Here is a 14,300-nt window from a genome sequence, read left to right on the forward strand (position 1 = left end):
GCAATGGGATTGGATCATATCACAAGAGTAGCTAAAAATATTATTATATGCATTGCTAGATATTGATCTTGGTTTTCTTCTACTCCATACATATAGTTACACTTTTCACCTAAATAACTCAAGATTATTATCGATTTCTAGTCTCCTCATGAAGAAAAAAAATGAAAGAAAAACAACTAAAATAAAACCAAAATAAAGAAAATAAAGGATATTATCTTGGGTTTTCTCCCAAAAAGTGCTTTGTTTATAGTTCATACCTCGAGTACTATACTTCTATTCCAACCCGTTGCCAGTTTGTTGGAGGTTTTTCCTTTGTCTTTCACCCTCCAAACATACTCAACAAACCTGATGCGTTCAAAAATTTCCGCATCAAATGAATTACCTCGAACCGGTAATCACGAACCAATTTCTTCAATAAACCGATCCGAATGATCCCAAAATATTTCTATGTATAAAAAAACATGTGAGATGGCTCGCCCGAAGACGAATCCACTCCGACTCTCAATTCAGTATAGGATTCAATAGAAAATATGTATGGAAATTGCAAGGTGAATGTATGAAAAAGACATAAATAAGATGTAAAAGAAGAATATGGGAGGCGTATGAAATACAACATGTCTTAATAAGGGTTAGAGATCCCTTATTTATAGGAAGAGAGTCTCAGTCCATGTAGAATTGTAATGTATAATACAATTAGATTTATGCATATCCATGAAATATTATGATATATCTTTAAAATAAGGAAAATAAGTTTTTTAGTCTAGTAACTTTACCCCATTTGGGTTTTGGTCCATTAACTTTTTTAATTTGGGTTTTGGTACACTAAATTTTCATTTTCAGTGTTTTTTGGTCCAACTGCATAAGTGTCAGCTTCTGATTGGTCCACTTCATCATTTTGGACCAATCAGAAGTTGACACGTATGCAGTTGGACCAAAAAATACTGAAAATGCAAAGTTAGTGTACCAAAACCCACATCGAAAAAGTTAATGGACCAAAACCAAAACATTGACAAGTTAATGGATCAAATAACTTATTTTTCCTTTAAAATATAAATAAAGATATGATAGGATTTTTATCCTATCATCAATACTACCTCCCGGAGATAAGTGACGACGAGTGAAATAAGGAGGAACTTTGAAGTGGTTGACTTTATATTTTAGAGCATGCACGACAATATTTTGGATGTTTGCAATTTTATTTGAGCGTTCGTGATGGAGTGAACTTATATGGTTTCGAGATGGTCGGGCTTTTGAGACAACCACGAATTGCGTGATATATGCCGAATGATGTGGCACTTAATAAGAATTCGGGTCAAAATACCGAAACTAACAAAAAACTGATCATAAGACGGAGTCAATGAAAATACTGACTGCCGATAAAAATCCTGAGTAACGATACTTGTCAGAAATATAGTCTTATATAATGATGATCCGAGCCGTTTGAAAGTTTATCTCAATGAATATCTGTAGAAAATCCTTGAATATATTAAAAATCACTTTTTTGAATGAAATGATGTCTAATGTCAAATGCTTTGTTCTGGAAATTCTCGATACGAGTCAAATCTATTCATATTTTCAAATAAAAAATGTTTTGTTGCATAAAAATTAATAATTTTTCATGGGTGTGTCTCAAATATAAAATTTGTCTCACAAAATTGACTCGTGAGATCGTATCGCGTGAATTTTTATGTTAATTTCGTTTCGAATTCTAATTATTCCAATGTTTGTTTTTCTTGTGCAACGCACGTGCAATGTAACTAGTCAATTACATATATATACATATATAAAGATGTGAGTTTATTTGTGAATTTACATAACTATCTGTTGGGTTGTGAAACATAAGCAATCTTGATTTTGATGATAACAAAACTTGTTATTGTGTTTCTAACATATTTAATCAAGTGTTGTAGAGAGTAGATCAAAGTTGGAAATGTTTGAGCTGGAAATCAAATAAGTCAATCTGGCAGTGTTCAGTAAATTGAACATATCTCATGGCTCGGTGATCCAAATGACTTGAGGACAAAACGGTTGGAAAAATTACTCAAATATCTACAAGTCATATCTCAGGCCAGATGAGTTAATTCTGATGTTATCAAGGCGAAACGTTGGTCGCAACATTGATCTGGATGCAAACTAGATCAAAGTTACAACAACCAGATCAAACAGACCAGCTCTGGTATTTTATCCATAACTTACAGTTCACTTATTCAAACGGGATGATTCAGTATGCATTACAAATCTAAGACAATTATCTACAAATCATCTTCAAGAAGTTCAATCTGAATCGGAGTGTAAGAAGCAGATAAATCAGGATGAAGTTTCGAGATCTGCACAGAAATTCTGCAGAACAGAATTTCTGACACAGCTTAGTATTTCGAGTATAGTTCTCACATACAAACTCGAAATCAAGCGATTCTTGATTCCGTGGAAATCCAAGAAAAAGTGCTACAACTTTCATGTTCATCACCTTGCCCAGAAATCAGTGAATCAAGAGCTATAATCAAATGAACAGATCAGATGAAACATGGTCAAACCAGATCAAGTGAACAAGTCCAGGTCGAAGTTGCTCTATACCAGATCAATTGAACCAGACCAGATCAAAGCTCGACCAGATCAAAGATTGACTAGACCAGATGAGTTTGACCAGATCGAATCGGTCAAACCAGTCCGATGAACAGTAAATCAGCTCGAAATCAGAAAATGGACAGCAACTCAAATATGACCGTTGCAACTCCAGAAAATGTCCAAAAACATCTCTAACGGTCATATTCTTGAATCTAACGTTCATATTATTCTTGGAGTTATAAATACAACACTTTGAAGACAAAACAACACAAGAGAATGGGGATTAAAAGCATGGGCAGATTATAGAAGAAAAAAAAGCTAGAATGAGAGCAAGCCCAAGGTGTGAGGAAGAAGAAGAAGAAGAGATGAGCTTTCAACGTTAAATCCTCTACACCAAACCCACTTTATAGAACACTCTTCCATGTTCAATATCATTGTATATGAGTTGAAGAGAGCTCACTCACACACATACGAGAGACATGCTTTGAAAGATTAGTTGAGTGAAAGTCTTAGCACAAAGATGTTAAACATTATGTTTGTAGTTTTGGCATAAGAGACGTTAAACAATATGCGGATTGTGAGGTTGAGGCCTACGATCGAGAGTGGCTAGGAGTTCTTGTTTAGGCATTAGATAAGTCCTAAAATGGATTGGGTTTGTACAAATGGGTTTGTATAAATCAAAGTCTTCTAGTGGATCATTCCGAGATGGAAGAAGGGGTGACATAGAAGATTGAGCTCCGAACATCCATAAACAAATCCGTATCTATTTATTGCATTTACTTTCTTATTGCCACTGTTTTTAAGATGCATTGTTGAAGCATTTTATGTGTTCTTCATAGACCAAAATATAGCATACAAAGTGCTTGATAAAATGCTTCAACCAAACTGTTTTTATTATTTCATCTTGCATTATTTCAAATTATTTATAAAATGTTTATTTGGTTTCTACGAAGGATTATTTCGAGTGTATTCCGCTTGGTTTGAAAACCAAACTCGATATAATTCATCGGTGATCGGTTTATTTTTGAACATTTCAAGAACGAGCTATTGTAGCTCTAAAATATTTTTAAGTGTGTATTCCCCCCCCCCCCTACACACGTATTTTGATCCTAACAATTGGTATCAGAGCGGTTGTTCTTGAAAGAGAATTTGAAACTGATTTTGATCTTCAAAATTTCGTTTTTAAGACTTTCTAACACATATATGCATAGTTGATAATTTTTGACAGCTTGCAGCGACTTTGGGAAAAATGGCATAACTCCCTGCTCAAGTGTCCAAATGACAAACCGTTTTTTGCATTGCAAACTAGACTCATAGAGGATTGCAGCGGTATAAAATTTGGAGCCTTGTGATGCCCGAGAAAATTCAGTTTATTCGTTGAAGTCAGACCATGCGTGCTGCGGCAGAAACTGGACATGGACAAAAAAAAGTTGGTGTTTTTGTCAAGAAGCTCAAGGATGTTGCACTCATCAATAAAAAGGACTTATTACCTTGAATCAGAGTCACACATCATCAAGAAAACTCGGTACAATCGTTCTAAATTAGCTTTTAAAGAGATTTTGAGTTTGATTGTCATCTTGATATTCTATTTGTGCTAGCATGTCTTGAGTTAAAGAATGTCTAGTCATTTTCCTTATAAATGTGATTGTGCTTAGTGACTAAAGGAACTCTTAAATGCTTTATGAATATTTCAATTGGCATATCAATCTTGATTTTGTGATGCTTGCTAGTTTGAGTTAATTTGTTTCGATTTGATGAAGCTTGCTAATTGTCAACTTGCTTATTTATTGTGCATTGCATTTTTTTTATATAAAAAAATATCGTTTAGTTATCCCTCTACTTTTATCGATTTTAAAGTTTCAAAAATATAGGGAGAAAGCTAATTATAATTTTAAGGGGGAGAAATTTTTTTTGCTTAATATACACCTTTTTGATTCACACAAAAAAGGGGAGAAATTTGTTAGATAAAAATAATGTTCATATTTTTATTCAAGTTTTGTGATCATCAAAAAGGGGGAGATTGTTGGGTTGTGAAAGACAAGCAATCTTGATTTTGATGATAACAAAACTTGTTATTGTGTTTCTAACATATTTAATCAAGTGTTGTAGAGAGTAGATCAAAGTTGGAAATGTTTGAGCTGGAAATCAAATAAGTCAATCTGGCAGAGTTCAGTAAATCAAACATATCTCATGGCTCGGTGATCCAAATGACTTGAGGTTAAAACGATTGGAAAAATTACTCAAATATCTACAAGTCATATCTCAGGCCAGATGAGTTAATTCTGATGTTATCAAGGCGAAAAGTTGGTCGCAACATTGATCTGGATGCAAACCAGATCAAAGTTACAACAACCAGATCAAACAGACCAGCTCTGGTATTTTAGCCATAACTTACAGTTCGCTTATTCAAATGGGATGATTCAGTATGTGTTACGAATCTAAGACAATTATCTACAAATCATCTTCAAGAAGTTCAATCTGAATCGGAGTGTAAGAAGCAGATAAATCAGGATGAAGTTTCGAGATCTGCACAGAAATTCTGCAGAACAGAATTTCTGACACAGCTTAGTATTTCGAGTATAGCTCTCACATACGAACTTGAAATTGAGCGATTCTTGATTCCGTGGAAATCCAAGAGAAAGTGCTACAATTTTCATGTTCATCAGATTGCCCAGAAATCAGTGAATCAAGAGCTATAATCAAATGAACAGATCAGATGAAACATGGCCAAACCAGATCAAGTGAACAAGTCCAGGTCGAAGTTGCTCTATACCAGATCAATTGAACCAAACCAGATCAAAGCTCGACCAGATCAAAGCTTGACTAGACCAGATGAGTTTGACCAGATCGAATCGGTCAAACCAGTCCGATGAACAGTAAATCAGCTCGAAATCAGAAAATGGACAGCAACTCAAATATGACCGTTGCAACTCTAGAAAATGTCCAAAAACATCTCTAACGGTCATATTCTTGAATCTAACGTTCATATTATTCTTGGAGTTATAAATACAACACTTTGAAGACAAAACAACACAAGAGAATGGGGATTAAAAGCATGGGCAGATTATAGAAGAAAAAAAAGCTAGAATGAGAGCAAGCCCAAGGTGTGAGGAAGAAGAAGAAGAAGAGATGAGCTTTCAACGTTAAATCCTCTACACCAAACCCACTTTATAGAACACTCTTTCATGTTCAATATCATTGTATATGAGTTGAAGAGAGCTCACTCACACACATACGAGAGACATGCTTTGAAAGATTAGTTGAGTGAAAGTTTTAGCACAAAGACGTTAAACATTATGTTTGTAGTCTTGGCATAAGAGACGTTAAACAATATGCAGATTGTGAGGTTGAGGCCTACGATCGATAGTGGCTAGAAGTTCTTGTTTAGGCATTAGATAAGTCCTAAAATGGATTGGGTTTGTACAAATGGGTTTGTATAAATCAAAGTCTTCTAGTGGATCATTCTGAGGTGGAAGAAGGGGTGACGTAGGAGATTGAGCTCCGAACATCCATAAACAAATCTATATCTATTTATTGCATTTACTTTCTTATTGACACTGTTTTTAAGATGCATTATTGAAGCATTTTATGTGTTCTTCATAGACCAAAATATAGCATACAAAGTGCTTGATAAAATGCTTCAACCAAACTGTTTTTATTATTTCATCTTGCATTATTTCAAATTATTTATAAAATGTTTATTTGGTTTCTACGAAGGATTATTTCGAGTGTATTCCGCTTGGTTTGAAAACCAAACTCGATATAATTCATCGGTGATCGGTTTATTTTTGAACATTTCAAGAACGAGCTATTGCAGCTCTAAAATATTTTTAAGTGTGTATTCCCCCCCCCCCCTACACACGTATTTTGATCCTAACAATTGGTATCAGAGCGGTTGTTCTTGAAAGAGAATTTGAAACTGATTTTGATCTTCAAAATTTCGTTTTTAAGACTTTCTAACACATATATGCATAGTTGATAATTTTTGACAGCTTGCAGCGACTTTGGGAAAAATGGCATAACTCCCTGCTCAAGTGTCCAAATGACAAACCATTTTTTGCATTGCAAACTAGACTCATAGAGGATTGCAGCGGTATAAAATTTGTAGCCTTGTGATGCCCGAGAAAATGCAGTTTATTCGTTGAAGTCAGACCATGCGTGCTGCGGCAGAAACTGGACATGTACAAAAAAAAGTTGGTGTTTTTGTCAAGAAGCTCAAGGATGTTGCAGTCATCAATAAAAAGGACTTATTACCTTGAATCAGAGCCACACATCATCAAGAAAACTCGGTACAATCGTTCTAAATTAGCTTTTAAAGAGATTTTGAGTTTGATTGTCATCTTGATATTCTACTTGTGCTAGCATGTCTTGAGTTAAAGAATGTCTAGTCATTTTCCTTAAAAATGTGATTGTGCTTAGCGACTAAAGGGACTCTTAAATGCTTTATGAATATTTCAATTGGCATATCAATCTTGATTTTGTGATGCTTGCTAGTTTGAGTTAATTTGTTTCGATTTGATGAAGCTTGCTAATTGTCAACTTGCTTATTTGTTGTGCATTACATTCTAATCTCAAATCGTAGGGGCAATTAATGAATAAGCATCATTAATCTAATAAGAAAAAATAAGGATAAAATAAATTATTTTTTTTTTCAAACAGGGGTGCGCGAGGTCCGCTAAAAATAGCGGACCGTTCGCCCCCCTCCAACCCAACTCTCGGGTTGGACAAAATAGGCTGTGCTCGGTCTGCTAAAAAGAGTAGACCGAGCACACCTCTGAACAGTCCTGTGCTCTGGTTTTTGACAGCCGAATTTGATCTTTCTAAACACTCCAATCCATCATATTGAAGTCCTAAAACATGTAAACATACATAGAACAATATCTAAACATGTTTATAACAAGGTTATACATCAAAACAACCTTTAAGAATTCAACAAAAGCATGAACTTTACAAGGTGTTCCTCAACTTCTCAAGAACATTAACCAAAGTATTTTCAACATGCTTTCTAAGAGATATAAACATCGTTTCAACTACAAATAACCCAAGTCCACATATCTAGACTCTCTCATGAGCTACCCTCGTCGACTATGGCCAGCTCCTGCCCCATCTGTTGTCATGCACACATACAAAACAAAGCAACAGCCGGATAAACTCTGGTGAGAAATCATTCTCAGTATAACCAACATATATAAAGCGTTAACGAAATCATATCAACTCTATTCATACTCGACTCAACAATAGAGTAAATAACGCATATATTGATTAAGAATTGATTCATAAAACGTCACTGCCATCAAGATTCGTAACCGATCTTGACATGGATATCCATCTATCGTAGCCATCCCAGCTAGAAAATAAGGTTAACCGCAACCTTGGCATAGAATCAATTCAATATACTATCATTTTGACTCAAACTAAAAGATCCACTACCTGAGATGGATCGACAACACCAAATATAATCAAAACATATCAAGTATGTGATTTTTGAGGGCCAACTCAAGAATAGTCGTTCTTGAGTTTCAAAGTCCCTAACTCGCGATGTCGTCATTATACCTTCGTTTATCTCGATTTTGAACTCTTCAAATCTCATTCCAACTTCTTCGGTACAAAGTTGACGTCTTAATTCGTTGGTCTTCCAAACTCAACTGAAACTGAGGAATAAAAATGCTATAACATTCATATCATCTAGATAACAACTTCAGCTCAGATATAGGCTATCAAAACAGTCTAAAAACTCGAATCGACGGCGTAGCGATTGAAAATCGGTAACCGACGTAATCCCGAAATCATTTCTAACTTCAAACCAACTCATACATGTATTCAAATCAATAACCAGCTGATATATCATTCAAATCTTCATCTCAATAGCTAAATAATTCATTTACATGCTGGAATCATGCTTCAACATAAATAACATAAGCTCATCAATTCGGTTTCGCAATAGAATCGCATAAACGTCGATAAGCATAATCAAGAGCTCAAAACCTGATCTCTGCCCCAAACTAATTTCGAAATTCAAATAAAATATCATAATACTTACACGAGATCGAAGCCCTCGTCGTAAGGATTCCAGAACAATTTACGAATCGAAATCGGATAACCGAAGCAAAAGTTGCAAGGATTTGAAGATCACAATTTCAAAGGAAAATGAAGAAGATGGTATCTCGACTTTGCTCTGTTCTGAAAATTCTGAATATGCATAAACATACACGTACTCATGCTGAGTAATCAATTAACAATCTGATAACTTTCAAGCATAATTGCAGTTTAGTCCCTTAAGTCTTCAACATTTGCAATTCAGTCCTCGATCCTATTTTTAATTCAATTTCAATCCTAAATAATTTAAAAATATTAGAATTTAAATCGAAACTCTAAATATTCCCAAATTAAATATATTTGGATTAAAATCAAATTAAATTCGGATTAATTTTTAATTAATCCCGGGCCTTACAAGTACTATTGTATTAAGAATACTAGAGGCTTTACATCAAAGTATATATCGTTTTTCCCTCGATGAACATCTTGACAAGCTCAAACCTTGAGCCCATTCTTTTGCCACAACCCCACCATCCTTTCCAGTACAACACCTTACAAGACATGACGAATACAAATCAGAATGTAATCTCCTAAAGGGCTAAAAATTTTCAAAACAAAAGGATTCTAATGCCTTGAGTTTATGTAAACAATGTACGTAGAGATTGGTGAAGAAGAACATACATGGAAAAACTTAATTCAAAGCAACCAAAATGCCTCACAGATAACAAGAAGGAAAATTCACTGTTGTAGATTCTTGTCATACATCAAATGAGGATCAAGGCCATTTCTGAGTCCAAATCAGTTAATCTCATCTTATAAATACTATGATGTCGTAAGATCATGCATTTTGAATGGAACAAATGAGTACACCTAGCATTTGGAAGATTTTTTTTTTATAGAAAAATACATTATTTCAACATTTTATATTAGTATCTAGGCAAAGCAATCACAGAAACAAGCAAATGCAGTAGGTAACAACTTCCCATTCAAGTATTCAACAACCCAAGCAAATGCAAAGATATGAAAATGACCACATATAAACTCTAGGCACCGAGATGCTAAGGCCAAGAAAACAGAGATATGGGATATATCATATTTATAATTTGACAATATCATACTAGGTAAAAAAGATAAACCCTGATGTCAAAGCAACACTAATAACAGGGAAATTTTCAATTTTGTCTAGAAGGATAGAATTCTAGTCAATCCCTATGACTAATTTCCCAACAAGCATTGCGTCGGTGTCCTCAAAAATCAATGCAACGTAATCCATTGTTGGAGCCTCGAGGTTCTCTTCCATGGCGGCCGCCCTGTGTTCCAATTCCTCGAGAGAGGATGCCTTCCTATATACTTTACACACCACTATATCCTACACATCAGTAGTTATCCAAGTTAACAGAGGATTAATAGAAAAAGAAAAGCATCGTTGTCAAAGCCACACTAAAAACAGCTGCTCTGCCTTTACGATAGAATTTAATCATAGATTTAAGTGTATAACTATGAGGTTCACCAATACTACAAGGTACAATATAAATGATTTCCACAAAGAGTAGAATGCTTTTTGCCAAAATTTGTATAAGTATGAGGTTCACCGAAATATGATACACCAATAGGTCAAAACTGACCACACTATAAATGTATAACTATCAACGTTTCCTTGTCACCAATCAAATAACCTGAATCCCTTGTACAAATTTAAAAGGCAAATTACAAATAATTTCTTCGGCTAAAATCCAGTTCCTGTGCAAGTGACTTAGTCAACAATACTAGAAGGTACATTATAAACGACGCACACAAAGAAGAGTGAAGATTCTTGTTCCAGCAGACACTACAACAAATTTGATGTACAACAACATCTAAACGACAACGGTTTTGTGAAAAAATAGTTGTCTCATGAGCTTTCACAACGGATTTATTAAAATCTGTTGTCGTTTTCCTTATTTTGTTAAAGAACGACAACAGATTATGACCTACGACAACGGATTTTAAAATGCGTTGTCTATTAGCGCTTTTTTTATGGCCTACGACAACGGATTTTAAAATTCGTTGTCGATGAGCATTTTTTTTATGGTCATACGACAACAGATTATGGCCTACGACAACGGATTTTAAAATTCGTTGTCTATTAGCGTTTTTTTATGGCCTACGACAACGGATTTTAAAATTCGTTGTCTTTGAGCGCGTTTTCTTTGGCCTACGACAACGGATTCTACAAAACCATTGTATTATTATTTTATATATTAATAAAATTAATTTTTTTAAAATATGTTATAATAAGTATTATAACTTAAAGAGAAACACACTTTCATTCTTCGCTTTTGATCTCTCGTTTCTTTCCTCATCACTCTCACCATCAATTACCAAACCCTAGCTTCCATAGCACTCTGTCCGACTTCAGATTAGGGGTTGATACAGGGCTTTCGGTCACTCTCACTCCCGAGCAATTTCCAGACGGCGGCTCCTCTGTCATTTATATATAATAATCAAATGACCCAGATTCGGAGGACACGAGTGAGTACACAGACTCGCCCGCGGCGAAAAGAAGGAAGAAATGTGGAGGGAGCGGCAGAGAAGGATGCAGCGGCGCCGCCGCATTGGGAGACTGCAAATCAAGGAATCGAAGGCGGATATCAAAAGACAAGGCATGAGTAATTTGTTGGACGCCATTAACAAGCTCGCAGATTCTATTCAAGCTCTGCTTTGGGTAACAAATAAAGAAAGCGGAGCCACCCATTCTTAATTGATTATTATTATTATTATTATTATTATTATTATTATTATTATTATTATTATTATTATTTTGAAAATTAACCCCTATAACTCCGATAGTTTGATGTGGCACATGGACCTCAAGCCTCACGCCTCCTACGACTTCTCCATAGTTGTGGTTTAGGCCAATTCCAGCCTCGAGGATCAGAGCCAGGTCTTTACGTCGCCGCCTGCCACCTATGTTGGAGTTTAAGACGGCCACGGTGGACTTGAGGCTTCCCGCTTTGTCAATCGCCACCTCTTCCCTTATCTCCACAGTATACTATTTTTCTCTCAATTTTGTTTTTGTTGAATAGGGGATTATGGGGGCTATGTTTTAATTTTGTTAGTTGGGTTTTGGAGTTCTTTTTTGTGAGTCTCTGTTCATTATTATTTTTTGGTTCTTATTGTTTTGATGGGAAATTATCTTCTTTTTTGTTCGTGTTGTGCGAAAAAACGAGTTATTATGATAGAATTTTGCAGTGCAAGATGATAAGTTAGAAACAAAGTTTGTTTATTTTTACTCTCCGTCCTGTAGAATTTGCCGCAGAGCAAGGGGGATTATCAGCGGAGGTAATAAAGAAGGATTTTAATGCGACCAAGGAAGATTTTACTAACTTAGTTAAGCGATCATTGCCGCTGAATCCACGGATTTCTTCGGTGGGTTCATGTTGCCTTGTTGGTGCAATTTTAGGTGGTGAATTGTATGTGGCAAACTTGGGAGATTCAAGAGCTATTCTTGGCAGATAACATTCCTTCTTGATGTCCTGGATCTCCGTTGGAGCTTTGATAATTCTTGCTGTCGTTTTACAGTCACCTGAGCTAAGCGGAAAAACAAGGTTCAACCTTTCAGCGGTTCGACTTTGTTTAATGGTTAGCTTCAATTTTTATTGCATGTCCCTTGCTATTTCTTCAATTGTTTTTTAGGAGGGTTTGCCTTGAAAAGCTGCATTGAATGCTATGCAACACTCTCCTACTACGATTGAACCCATGCAGAAATCCCGAACGTCATATGCATCCTTGGTCACGTCTGTACAGTCCGTGAGATCGCCGGAGGAAAACATGGGTACAAGAATCAATATAGTGAAGGTTATCGAGAGTACCCTTTGATGAAGTAGTAGTGCCATATTTAATTTAATTAATTAATTAATTTGGTTGTGTTTTTTCAGTTTTGGGGAGGTGGGGGTTTATTTATAGAAAAGGGTAAGATTTAGTTTCAATGTTTTAATTATTTCTTGATATATCATTTGACCATGATCTCGTTGTTAAATATATTAATCCGTTGAATTTTTCAAATAAATCATCATGTATATTTAATTAACACGGTGAATTTAATCTCTTTCCTAGCTCGAGGAACACAAAATAACTGAATCTATCTTCAATTTGCAATTCATGGAGTTTCAATTATGTGCTTTGAAGCTAGCTAGAAGCAAAAGAAAGAAGAGAGCAGAGCGTAGAAGAACAATGTTTTGGTCAACTTTCTTTCTTAAATGTTATTCTTGATTTTGAGGTGTTTGGGTTTGTAATATTGGTTCTTAATGTATTTGATGGTTGTATTTTGAGGTGTCAGAGTTGTGCTTGGTTCATTCTTCAAGACGCATGCTCCGCTTCTGCTCCCAGCAAGGGTTTCGGTTTTACGCTGTGTCTTTGCTCTTCTGCGCATCAAAATCAGAAAGGAGGTATGCTTTTTCTAGTTTCGCATTATTTCAGTAATCTTAATCGAATTTCCACGGAGAAGGATATGATATACGGAGTAGCAAGTAATTAATGGAATCATGAATGTGACTGGTGTTGGAAGTTAATTTTAGAAAATCGAAGTTATCAAACATATAGGGGTTGCGGCACTTCTTCTATATCTTCTATTGTGTATCAATTTTTATATTTTTACTTTACTTTTTCCCTCATCACACCTTTTCATCGATTTTCGAGTTTGTATATATATAATTCTTAGTTACTTGAGTTTTGTTCTCGTGACCTTTAAGTTTCAAATTATCTCTCTTTCAGTCAAATCGGATAATAATGCGAGTAGCCCACATGTTTCAGTCAAAGCGTTGTTTGATAAATTAAATGGCATTGTAAATAGATAACTAGGTAGTTAATTGGACGTAGCCACGAATTATTTTCCTATATTAATTAATGTGATTTGGCTTGTTTCTTGATCTGTGATGATATATATATATATATTCATGAAAATTCTAGGAGGAGAACATGGAAATCAAAAGGAGAAAGGATAGTTCCCGTGAGGAATATTCTTGGAACTATTACATGTCGTTAACATTTACTCAAAACGTAAGATGTTTTATATATATATATAAACAGGGATTGATCTATAGCTAGAGCTGGTGAAAATTTATTTATTTTTCTTTCTTTCCCTACAGGTTATCAGTGAAAATTTGAGACTCGCAAATATAATCAATGCATTATGGAGAAAAGCTCTGAAAGATGTCAAAGTAAAAGGTGCATGATACATTCATGAATATTGAATACATTAAGATAACTCAGCAGTTTTTGTCTTTGGAAAAATTCTTCTTTACAGTGAAGTTAATTAGTTTCATTGTTTCTAGGTTTTCAATACATATGTGGCTAAGCTGACAAATTTTTTTGTTTTTTTCTTGGATTTGTGTTGTTCCAGAATTCATTGGCTCTTTGCTGCATGTCTTGCACGCAATGGGTTGCTTGTTTTCTCGGTAGGTGTGATTGGGATTTCATGACTCGAGACATGTGAGTTGGTGTGTGATTCAAACAACTTAGATGGCTAATTAATTCCCTTTTTTATTTTTTCTTTTTTGCAGAGGGATATTGTTGGACAAGAACAGCGGAGAGACAAAGCTTCGAGATTGAGAACAAGAGGTTTGAAGGCTGTAATGAGGCAAGACGTCGGATACTTCGATTTGCAGTGTGTATTGAATTAGAATTTTAATTTTGAGTAATTTGTAATACTAAAAAAATTG

General features: G+C 35.1%; 1 protein-coding gene across 12 annotated transcripts; it reads left to right on the forward strand.

The window, feature by feature from the left end:
- The first annotated feature begins 10,932 nt into the window (after positions 1–10,932).
- On the forward strand, positions 10,933–14,300 carry LOC140875165 (3-epi-6-deoxocathasterone 23-monooxygenase CYP90C1-like). Of its 12 annotated transcripts, XM_073278739.1 has the most exons (11): positions 10,933–11,627; positions 11,888–12,009; positions 12,096–12,188; positions 12,277–12,438; positions 12,519–12,552; positions 12,697–12,821; positions 12,920–13,028; positions 13,549–13,638; positions 13,728–13,806; positions 13,982–14,036; positions 14,143–14,294. In XM_073278739.1, exons 8-11 carry the CDS (start codon positions 13,558–13,560, stop codon positions 14,267–14,269), a joined length of 342 nt encoding a protein of 113 aa, XP_073134840.1. In that variant the 5' UTR covers positions 10,933–11,627; positions 11,888–12,009; positions 12,096–12,188; positions 12,277–12,438; positions 12,519–12,552; positions 12,697–12,821; positions 12,920–13,028; positions 13,549–13,557; the 3' UTR covers positions 14,270–14,294. The 12 variants fall into 12 exon arrangements, with proteins under 12 accessions (XP_073134840.1, XP_073134837.1, XP_073134838.1 ...); XM_073278736.1 differs by having other exon boundaries at positions 11,888–12,188; XM_073278737.1 differs by having other exon boundaries at positions 11,888–11,922; positions 12,044–12,438.

This window comes from Henckelia pumila, chromosome 1, assembly GCF_033568475.1.
Source record: "Henckelia pumila isolate YLH828 chromosome 1, ASM3356847v2, whole genome shotgun sequence".
Lineage (NCBI taxonomy): Eukaryota > Viridiplantae > Streptophyta > Magnoliopsida > Lamiales > Gesneriaceae > Henckelia > Henckelia pumila.

Excerpts from the sequence above, each read along its gene's own strand:
- LOC140875165 (XM_073278741.1), top strand. The coding sequence starts at position 13,558 with ATGGAAATCAAAAGGAGAAAGGATAGTTCCCGTGAGGAATATTCTTGG. Across the intron at positions 13,807-13,981 it reads GAAAGATGTCAAAGTAAAAG|AATTCATTGGCTCTTTGCTG; the intron begins GTGCATGATACA and ends GTGTTGTTCCAG. Across the intron at positions 14,037-14,142 it reads ATGGGTTGCTTGTTTTCTCG|GGGATATTGTTGGACAAGAA; the intron begins GTAGGTGTGATT and ends CTTTTTTGCAGA.